The sequence below is a fragment of the Mercenaria mercenaria genome, chromosome 13 (assembly GCF_021730395.1).
Source record: "Mercenaria mercenaria strain notata chromosome 13, MADL_Memer_1, whole genome shotgun sequence".
NCBI lineage: Eukaryota > Metazoa > Mollusca > Bivalvia > Venerida > Veneridae > Mercenaria > Mercenaria mercenaria.
In genome coordinates, this window is record NC_069373.1 from 46,924,296 (window position 1) to 46,936,473 (window position 12,178).

General features: G+C 33.6%; 1 protein-coding gene across 1 annotated transcript in view; it reads right to left on the reverse strand.

Moving 5' to 3' along the window:
• Positions 1–12,178, reverse strand: part of LOC123530351 (leucine-rich repeats and immunoglobulin-like domains protein 2) — a 57,483-nt gene that overhangs the window by 27,052 nt on the left and 18,253 nt on the right. Inside the window, exons 6-8 of the mRNA XM_045311119.2 lie at positions 10,821–10,964; positions 9,704–9,847; positions 3,954–4,025 (exon numbers count right to left, since the gene is read on the reverse strand). Coding sequence (XP_045167054.2) covers positions 3,954–4,025; positions 9,704–9,847; positions 10,821–10,964 — 360 coding nt within the window. The remainder of the gene's footprint in view (positions 1–3,953; positions 4,026–9,703; positions 9,848–10,820; positions 10,965–12,178) is intronic.

Consider the following 12,178-nt stretch of genomic DNA (forward strand, 5'->3'; position numbering starts at 1 on the left):
AATTTCTTAAATTCAATCTGGACCTTTGATTGTAGCGGTTATCCAATATGTGACTTTGTATCTTTCAGACAGCCACTCAACCGTTGCTGTGGATTGCATTATATGGGCCCATCTGAATTAGATTTAAAGAAATATAGCGATGAATTTCATCTTAATGTGGAATTAAAATATCTGAAGTTCGATGAAAATTTCATTAACAGTTTCACCCCCTTCAGCTTGAAACGTCAAAAAATTCCACATGTAAACACAGCGAAAATCTATGATTTGGAGTTATTTTCTTGACCACCTGACAAAAATATGAGTTATGGTTCTAAAAATTAATGCTATATCACTGTAGTATAATAAATGAAAGTTACCAAATTATTATGTAATAATACTCCTAATAAAAGTCAGGCAACATTTTTGTTATGAATCGGGGTATGTAAAGTTTGTGTCACAGAAAATAAAACCAATTTTGCTTAGCAATTACAAGGCATAAATCTGAGAAACATCAACATAAAACTGGTTATACTTTCCCACTTCTGTCCTGGTGTAAAACCAATTACCCCACCCCTCACACCTGGAGAAGCGATCAATCGAGAATTGTCAAAACTTATCATCTCAAGTGTCAAAACTTATCCGTCTTTCATCTAATTTGCGCCAATTTTTCTCTCTTTTCCTTGCATTTCTCTAGTATTATTCAAAACCCAGCCAACTATTGGGGAAAGGGAAGCTTGTGTTTATATTTTGAAAACCTGGTCATCTCATTAGAAGTTCTATGGCTGCATGAAGAATGAAGAAATCACAGATATGAGAATCAAATCACCAGAAATGGAACTTCGTTCTGGAGTTTATAATGAGATAACCAAGCGAGCCAGGAGGAAAAAGGAACCCAAAGTATCAAAAGAACTCAATGTTTATCCATTCAACAGCAAGCATTCATATCTCATTCAAAAAACATGCATTCAGTCTTATTATTGGTATGATAATCAGAGAATTATTCTGACATTTCAACCAACATCAGATTCTGGCATATTTGTCTTGAGAAAAATTATTTATGGTGGGTTGTCCTTGCAACTTAAAAATCTGACAATATTCAACGTCATTTCACATCGTTAGTATTTATATTCAGCTGTTCTAATCTTTATATGAAACTGTCCTACAGATTTTTTTTTAATTCCAACTTTCTATAAATATTTTTATGCATCTTTTGCAGAATCCTATTTTTCAACCAGTTTCTAAAAAAAGTGACAAAATAATTTCTTATATAACTCGAAACTAAAATTGCAGACTGAAAACTTCCTAAACTTAAGAGATAAACTTTTTCAACATCGAGTTATTATGCTACATAAATTCAAATTTTATGTTTTATTCTATTCAGACTGTTATACTAAATGGTCATTACATCACAAAATATTTCATGCACACTTATGTCTCTTTTCAAATTTTGTAGCTCACACAAGTACTCTTCAAGCAATAAATTGGTGCCATTAAGCCTTGCATAATATAAAATTCTGACTCTTTACAATAGACGAATATTGATGCTTTGAAAAGAAAGGCTATCTAATGATGCTGTTAAAAAAGTTTCTTTTCACATTCTGATAAAAAACAAACCAATATTTGTAAAATGCAAAAGAGCTTTCGCCATTTAATGACAATGCCTATTAATAATGGCAAGACTATAAATTTCATGTAAGTACTAATATTTTTTTTCGTATTTACCTATTAAGATTAATGTGCTGATAAAAGTCGAGCAGTTTTCTATATAAACTGTGCTTTATTAACAAACCAAATGGAATAAATCACATTCTGCCCTCCCATTTCTTGCCCCGTCTAACGTGTAGTTGCTGTTTTTCACATACCAAACTCAGTATTAAAGACATTTTGCCAAAATATTGTTTATTGACATGTTTCCCCGATATAGCCCAGGTGTTTTCTTCACACCTATATACCTACAATGCCCCCACCTGCCAAAACATCAAAGTTAATTGGCTTCCAATGTGCCTTCAATTTTAATTAGATCGTTACAAACTTAGATTGTCTGATTTTCTCCTACACCTGGTTAAACAAACCCTTTCCTTCCGCTCTTCTCCTTTGATTTCTTTTATTTTGGCATGATGTTCTTAAAATTTTAAGCGCATTGTGCCAAAAAATAAAGAAAGGAATTGTGGTTTCTGCTAAAAGTTCCGTTTCAAGAACATTTGTCTTTAACACAAGCGGAAATATTTCTTATACAAAAAAAAAATGATACATGAATGATTTCTGTAAGTATAATTTACATTTTGTATCATAAAAAAAACTTACTTTATGGAAAGGAAAAAAAACGTTTGCACTGTTTAATTAGTGAATACTTTCTTATGCATCAGCAAGCTAGTAAACAAATCTAGAATAAATTTCACTGAAATAATTTAGAAGCTGCCCCTTTCATAAATTATCAACATTATTTTCAAGCTGAAAAATTTGTCGGCAAGTATCAAAAGGAAATTTCTGTACTTGAGAAAAATACAAAAAGTTTCTAGTTACTTTTGGTTTTCTCCCTGAAGCCTAACGAAGCATTTCTCATGCTGAATTACTTACTAAATACATTCTGTTTTCGACATAAAACATCCGTAAGTATTACCAGACAACTAACATATGAAAATACGAAAAATAATAATTACATTAAGCCATTCGTTCTCCCCTTTTTTGTCAAAATACTTCTATAAAACAGGTATAAAATACATATGGAAACTCTTTTTTCCAATGTGTGCATGATACGATAATAAATGGGCAAACCCTGTGTGAAGAAACACTATTATTCATCCGTTTCGGAAAATGTGTTCAGGTACTTGACTTTACTGCTATTTGACAAGGGCCTACATGATCTGTTTTATATAAATATTCTCATGTACCAGTCATGAAATTTGTATAACATTTATTACCCACAATTATATTACACTACATGAAAGAAACATATACAATATTTAATGACAGAAACGCAATAAAGGTATAACAGGGGCAATTGCTATCCAAGCCGAATTTACATCCTCCATGCCAACTCTGAACCTCACATTAATGAACAAAACTGAAAAATCAAACAATTAAATTTACCATCCTTTAAGTTTTGAAACCCATTTCGATGTGTTTTATAATTTACCAAGAGCACTTGTATCATTATTATGTGATAAATGTCATAATGGAGTGCTACTTGTGACTCCTACCTGTGACCTGGACCTTAGAGGCTAGCATGCATCGGTGTAGTTTCATTCATAATTTAAACTTTTGGCTCATTATTTATGAAAAATTCAGTTTAATAACCGTATGGCCAACAAAAAGATTTTAGCAATTCAGTCCAGATGTTACAATGGACATAGGCAATAACTAATTTTTTAAAACCAACACTTGATCTAGATGTAACAGACGCAGGCTTTGGCCAAAGTTTTACATGTGACACTCAGTCCAAATGTTACAGTCACAGGCTTTGGCCAAAGTTTTACATGTGACACTCAGTCCAGATGTAACAGACACAGGCTTTTGCCAAAGTTTTACATGAGACACTCAGTCTGGATGTAACAGTCACAGGCTTTGGCCAAAGTTTTACATGTGACACTCAGTCCAGATGTAACAGACACAGGCTTTGGCCAAAGTTTTACATGTGACACTCAGTCCAGATGTAACAGACACAGGCTTTGGCCAAAGTTTTACATGTGACACTCAGTCCAGATGTAACAGTCACAGGCTTTGGCCAAAGTTTTACATGTGACACTCAGTCCAGATGTAACAGTCACAGGCTTTGGCCAAAGTTTTACATGTGACACTCAGTCCAGATGTAACAGACACAGGCTTTGGCCAAAGTTTTACATGTGACACTCAGTCCAGATGTAACAGACACAGGCAATGGCCAAACTTTTGCAAGTGGCACTCGATCTAGATGTAACAGACACAGGGATTGGCCAAACTTTCTACAAGTGGAATACAGAAATACAGTTACTTACAGTTCTTTCAGGTTCTCCAGACCATACAACCAGTTCTGCGATATTGTTGTCAGGTTGTTCTCATCCAGTTGCCTGAAAATATACATGTTATTTCTAAATATAGACATTTCAGAGCTTTTGAAACAGAGTGTGAAAAAAAGGTACTACAGATTCATTAAAGAAACACTGGCATCACATTTTGTGGTTCCAGCCAAAATGGTAAATTCTGAAATGGATGCTAAAACAAATGGGAGTTTCGCCAGTAGACCATTAAATTTGGTGTACTCATGCAACCATAAAATCCACAGAAGTGTCTCAGTTACCAACAATTATGATTTCACAGTTTTCATTAGTGAGGCGATAATTACAACTTTCACCTCATACGCCACGAAAGATATGCCCAGAAATATATCAACTGTTTCAAAATGATCATTATCTACAATACCATTTGATTTTCATAAATTATCTTACTAAAGCTTTATGACAAACATAACAAAATACTTTCAGCAACACTAAAAACTCCATTTTATCAAAATCAGACAAAAGAAAGGATTAATAAGTTTAAGCTTCAATATCAATGTCAGTTAATATACCTTAATGATGACCAGCTGCCAAAAAAATCTGGCATCATTAAGATTAAACACTCCATACACAAAAGGTTTGCATGTCTTTAACATATCAGAATCACATTTTTTCTCATTAACTGGTCACAGAATGTAGCATTACTTATTCTTTCCAGATGTAAAAATTTATATCCGAAACCTTACTAAATTGATTCCCAATTTCTTCATACCCTACAAAGCCAGACAACAAGCATATATTTTAGAACAATATCAAATCTTCACACAGGTCAGAGTATGCGAGAATTTTTCTGTAGATTTAAACACAATATTATTTGTAAGCTGCACTCTGAAATATTTCATGGACCTTTTTTAATCAGCGTTTAATAGGAATTAAGAAACTGCCAGGACAAGTGTCTCGAAATAGGGTTTAAAGGGAGGTAATTCCCATGTTAAATAACATTTAACATCTAATATAATGTTTTTTCCTAATTAAATGTAATTGTAATCAGTTTTTATTATTCTATGTTACAATTCTGTACTAGCTGCATTATCTATTCCTCAATATTAACAATATTATTTCATTTGTACATTAATGTAGGGGAAAAAACAAAAAAAACAACAGAATTCATGACATTTTTATGGAGGTATGGATCTCATTTAGCACCTTAAAACCTTTACAAAAAATAAACTTCAGCACCTTATTAATCAAGTTATTGCATATTAATACAAAATGCCAAACACAACACAATCTTCTTGTAATTGTTTGCAGAGATGCTTTTTTTACATAAAGGCAGAATTCAAAATATTTTGGATGAAACAGAAGAAATACTATGTCATGCGCTAAGCTAACAAAAGCCACCTGCAGTGACATTCTTGATAAAGTCATGACAAGATGGTGTTCACATACCCTTGAACACCAACAACAATGACAATTATGCGTTCTGTAACATTACAGCAATGTTGGTTCATGTGAACGGCAAACACTGTCAGCTCCCAGAAAAAAAATTATTGGAAGTGTATTTTTCAAAGTATTATCTTGGCAGGTAGTTATCTTATAGAACACTTCTGCGATCATAAAAGTCTCTCATTATAAAGTTGCAGGCTTGCTGCAGGTGTCTGTGGTGATTAGGTCGGGTCAATAATCCAGACAGCTAGGGAGCCGAGCACGCGGATATACTGGCAAGTTTCTCCGAAATTCAGCAAATGAGGTGTTTTGTTTGGTGTCTGCGTGTCAGACTTTAAATAATTAGCATCACTTCTACTTAACACAGAAACGCCACATTGGCTGACGGCAAAAACTCAACTTGGCAAAAAACATTACATTCAACAAACAATTTGTTCAACAGTAACTGTTACTGATCAGAATCTCAGATTTTGTTAAATAACATAATACCAAACAGTTTCAGGAGTTAAGAGCTCACAAGAACTGTCAGGACTACAGAAAGGTGTACAAAATCTATAAAAAAAAAAATCAAAACACATTAACGCAGTTAACTGTGATTAAAGACATTTCTCTGATGGGCCAGCCTGCTAATCAACCGTGATCATCAATTTACATTCGGCAGTATTTTCCCCAGAAAACTTAGAGCACCTGAAAGGAGGCCGGTACAGAGAAGTTTCCCAAAATTATTGAAGGGACAGATGTTGTTGATACGAAAGATACAGAATTTTATATCAGTGTGTTTATCGTTCTTTTGGTAATTTTTTTATTATCTATGTTATATTTAATATCAGACCAGGCTGGAAACATATGTTAAGATGGTTTTACACCAGGAACACAAAGTGTGGTCTGTACTTAGCAGGTGCATGGGTTTCTTGTGCGCCAAAATCAAAGATAAGTTACAACCCAGCTACCATATGATACCCATAATGCAACATGATTACAGGAAGTTGCTGTACCACGTTGCCATGGTAAACAGATGTAGTCACGCTACAGAATACTTTGGATGCAGCTGGGCGAAAATAAAAAATCACCAGAAATTATCAGGTGATGCATACATGATTATATGAAAGGGATCCCCTGTATTATTTCTGGTCAATGATTTTATGTAGTCAGTACAGTTGTTTACTCTAAAGGAGGGAAAAAATCTGGTAAAAAAAAAGGTGAAGTTTCACAACACTTCATACACATTCTACATGCTATATGTTTAAAATATCTGAAAAGGTATGTATATTTATAACAAATTTCTTTTAAGTATTTCAGTAAATTACAACCAGGTATATATTTCATGTGTAACAATACTATTAACATCTCTCAATAAACCTTTGATCTTGTGCAACAATGGGACAGTTATGTTTCATCCTTTACCCAGAATTTCATCTATGCACAAAACTACTGACGCTGAAATAAACTTCTTATGGAATGTTATTTATTCCATCTAATCATCTCTCTTTTTTTCTAAAAATTATCATGTACTTCTGGAACCAGTGGATGAGATATTTATATTTTTATGATGGGGGGTATTTAATTTCAAATCATCCTGCACACTGATACAGGCTCCCTATCTAAATTACAGGGCAGGAATGCGGGCCAGTGTTATATCACAATCCGGTCTTGGTATCACATTCTGCAGCGGAACGCTAGATACCGCACCAAACCCAACACTACCTTATCTTTCAAGTACAAAAATCAATATTTACCGCCTTCTGGCTTCACACCACTAAATTAAAATACTGCACTGAATGTAACTATTCTTATGTGGCCAGCCAGATTTTTTGTTTCTCTTTTATCTTTAGAGAGATATTGAAAATAGACAAAAAGTAAAACAAATCTAAATAAACAGGAACTTCTGAAGCAGATTATATTGCAGGCATAAAATTTTAATGAGGTGAAAAATACAACATAAAAAATAAAACCATTATGTTTCACGTTTTCTGTTTATCACCTGCACGTTTCTGCTGGACTACTTGAACTCGAAAGGCCAGAAACAAGTTCATTTTATTTAAATATTGAAAGCATCTTACTTTACACAAGTTATACCCATCACACCCATCCCCAAGTATCCACTGTATAATTTCAATTTTAACTGACTTAAATTTTTTCTTCAATACTTCTGAGTAACAGATGCGTGTTAATTAAAGACGTAACAGATGGTGTGTGTACAGATTTCATACTCCCACCCCCATCCCACCCCACCACCACCCATCCTACAGGTAAACAAACAATAATTACCACATTTTAATTATTTTTTTATTAAGAATTTATTCTGAAATCTTCTCCTGATATGGAAATAATATAAACATGCATGCAAGGTTTCTCAACAGAGATATCAGATTGTTTACATAATTATGTTAAACAGTTTTCTTTTGAATTGACATAAAAAAAGTTTAAAAAAAGACTTCACATTTCCGCCCAGAACTGATCAACTAAAAAACTAAATCTCAACATCTGCCAGTGTTTGCTAGTTATCCACACAAAGCCAAATGTTTTCCAGTGAGCATGCCACAAAACCATCGATAAAAACATCCGAACACCATCTTTGAAGTAAAAAAAACAGCCGGCAGTCGTATCAGGTTGTGCATTGCCGGGGCAATTAATGGGAGTTGCAGAAATCGCACATCAAAACAAAGTGTCAGGGAAACATTGCTCGGATGTCCCAACATCGCTAATGATTTATAATGCGAATTCCACGACTTGCCGAGAACAATGTAAGTGGATATACATACGAGTTGTTCCGCAAGATGATGGATTATCCCATAACTTAACTGTTTAAGAAACAAACAGCGCCTGTCAAAATAGAGTAGCTATTTCTTCCTTTCTCACTTTAAAATCAATACATTTGGACAAAGTCTGCACGGAAAACACCCATTATTTTGAATATTCATTTTACTTGGAATGGAAAACAGCCAAAAATGTTGCTAACAAGAGGAAATGATCTGCAAAAAAAGAATCCTCAAAGAAACTAAATACAAATCGTGTCTAGAGGTTTTTTTCCTGCCGTTGGATGATAACAGTGATATAGATACCCTGCAAATTGGCAAAAAATAAAACAAATGTCGAAAAAAAGCAAATTTGTAACTTAAAGTATCACTTTCTTGAGCAGAATATTCATTTCAGGAAAATGCGCCACAACATTATACAATTACATGTCATGTATAATTCAACAGTAAAATCTATGACGGGAGTTTTTTGTTTTGTTTAAAAAGATAAAAGATTTCGTACAATTTTTTTTTCAGGGGTTTATTGCAGTGCTTTTTTTGTTATCCAGTTAATTTGGTTCCCTTTTATCTAATGTCATATTCAATTACATATAATATGAGTCTGGGTGCCAAAATCTGTCAGACGTGGGCATAGTTCTGATTGTTAGATGTTTTAATTCTGTTTGATATACACTTTTTATTGGGCACGAGTGCCACCTTTCCCTTGTTAAAAAGCGATTCAAGAGTCTAATTACTCCATTAGATAGGCTTTGAAGCTGAAAGTATTCCGTGAACATTTCCGATAAGCGAAACAATTCCTTGCGATGTTCTTCAGTTAACCGAATAAAAAACAACAATGAGACACAGATGAATTTTTTTCTTCAGACATATTTCGACTAGGATTACACTTATGCTGGTAATATTCTAACTGAATCATCAAGCCAATTTAGGTTTATCAATCGGGTTAAAAGTTAACTTAACACTTATATCCTAATAAAGGATGCTTACAAAATGCTTCAATTAGCCCTTACCTTGCTAAATTTCTTTATTATGAACTTGTCCATCTTCCAATTTGGACAGTACCATTAACTGTTTAAAAGGGGTGCTTACAAAAAGAAGATACTGGCTGAATAGCAAACAGTGCAGATCATGATCAGACAGCATGGATGTGCAGGCTGATCATGATTTGCACTGGTTGCAATGTCAAAACCAATCGTGTACAGTATGGTAAGAGTTAGTTATTCAATTTACATATTATTTTGCTGCTTGTGTGTGAACATTCTAGGTGTAAATGTCTAGATTAAAAGTTAAATGATATTGTAACTGTTCTGTGCGAACCTGTTTTCACTTTGTAACATTTTGATCACTGAAGAAACTTGACTTCTTTATTATAACAGACTCTGCAATACTAATATCACAGAAAATGCGATCTTTAAATTGCACTTAGTAAGTACTGTAAGTTACAGATTTTGCAGTGTCGAGACCAAGGAAAAAGCCATCACTGAAATGAACTTACAGACTGTGAAGACGTAATAAAAAAAAAAAACACCATCTTTAAATCATACTTACAGATTCTGTAACCTGTCCAAACCGAAGAAAACACCATCTTCAAGAGTATGTATCATATTTTTCCGTATCTTCAGCAACTGTAGACTTCTTAGGCCCTTAAATGTGAGGCCCATCAGTCGTGATAACTGATTCTTTGACAGATCCCTGAAAAAAGCAATGGCCGATTTTTAGAAAATATCAATTTTGCAAAATTTTGGCATGAGAAAATATCTGGTATTACAACAACTGGCAAAAACTGCTTGTCAAGATATACTTGGTAATTTGTTTATTAACCTTTACCCTGCTGGCGGCAAGTGATTCTGCCTTTGCGACCTGTGCAGACCAAGATCGTGGTCTGCACTGTTCGCTATTCAGTCAGTAAATTTTCAGTGAACACCCCTTCGAGTAATAAGTGGTATTACCCAAACTGAATGATGGACCAGTCCATTTTAGAAATATAGCAAAGAAAAGGTTAAAATCAAACAGAACAGACTACATCCATGTCTTTCCTTGAAACCTTATGGAATTATGTTACTTGCGTTTATACAATCTCCTGAAGCAGACTATAATCCTGTTTCAGGAATTATTACCACAACAACAGAAATAATAATTGACAAGTTTAATCCCTTCTTTAATTATTCATAGATTTCGAAAGTCTACATAAAGGCACAAACATTAATGCAGTTTGATTTTAGAAATAAAGACTTTCTTAAATTATCCTTTGATCAATATTCAAAATTTTAAAGCAAAAACAGAAAAAATTATAACCTTTGCTATACTTGAGAAAGGGTATTTGATGGTATTACAGAGAAAAATCGTAACTATTTATCTGTGAAAGGAACTTTTGGAAAAAAATTCAACTTGCTCGAGAGACCATGTCTATTTTAAGAGACAACTTGCATTAAGAGACCAGTTTTTTCAGTTGTTTTTTTTTGTGTGTGTCATTTACAAACAAATAATTTGGTATTAAGAAACCATTTGTGCAAGACCACATTTTGCCCTTCACTTACGGTATATGGTTGGTGGTCTCTTACTGTAAGTGTATTTTATTCAAAACTGTCAATAACTGGAGAAAAAACATGAATATCAATTATGCACATGTTTAAAAAAGATTCTCTTAAAATATTACTATACTTACAGAGATTTGAGGTTGACGAGTTTTATGAAGAGATCTTTGGGAAGGTGGGAAATTTTGTTCTTGTTCAATTTTAGCGTCTCCAGTTTCGTCAGGTTGTAAAAGCAGCCGGCTTCAAAGTAAATAATCTCATTGTTCCGTAAAAACCTGTAAAAACATAAATAAACAGAATATGAAGCTTCAAAATATATATAATTGAGCCGTGCCATGGGAAAACCAACATTGTGGCTTTGCGACCAGCAAGGATCCAGACCAGCCTGCGCATCCGCGCAGTCTGGTCAGGATCCATGCTGTTCACTTTTAAAGCCTATTGAAATTGGAGAAACTGTTAGCGAACAGCATGGATCCTGACCAGACTACGCGGATGCGCAGGCTGGTCTGGATCCATGCTGGTCGCAAACCCACTATGTTGGTTTTCTCATGGCACGGCTCATATATATGAAATATATAAGGCGAATCAAACTATTAAATATCATCTACATATTTAATTCATTTCAAGTCCTGTTTCTGTATCATGTTTTTAAAATACAAAAATGCCTTTTTTGTCATTGTTTTATTGTTCAAACTTATCTTTCATAATGTGGTTTCTAGATGTAACAGAAAACAGGAACAGCATAACATTAGGCTAAACAAAGAATTACCTATGTAAGGGGGGTTTTTACCAGGAGGGTAAGGGGCCTAGGCCTGTGATTTGGGGGAAAAAATAGCTCGGTATTTGGGCAAAGGGGAATAAAAAAAACCTGATTTAAAGTCAATTTTGGGGGAAAACTGCATGATTTAAAAGAAATTTTCTGAGGAGAAGGGGTTTATAAAACCTTATTATGAAAGAAAAAAACCCTGCTCCGTCAAAAATATAGGGTAGGTCAATAGGCATTTTCTTCTTTTTTTTTTAGAAGCAAGTGTCATTAAAAGTGAATTGAACGAAATTTAACAAATGTTACCAAAATATCCCAAAAATATCCATTTAAAATTCACTTCTAAATATGCCTTTAATTTCTCTCCTTTTTTTCCAAGGTAAAAAAAAAAAACATTAGGATATGGGCTCAACTTTAGAGCTGTTCAGGTTACTCTATTCACAGGTGATTTTTTTTGTTTATTTTAGTCATTTTATGTGTGACAAAAAAAAAAAACAATTTGCATCACAAGCATGTTGAGTATTTTCTCCATATCAAATATAATTTATCACTCAATGAAATTAGTAAAATTTGCAAAAATGAAATAACAGAATGATCATAAACACAGGTTTTAAAACTGTATTTAATTTTAAACAAAAATTATTTTTAAAAATGGACAGTTTTTATTCTATTCTTTAAAATGTAATATTCAGCATGATACAGAGGTGCAGAAAATCTGCCAAAATT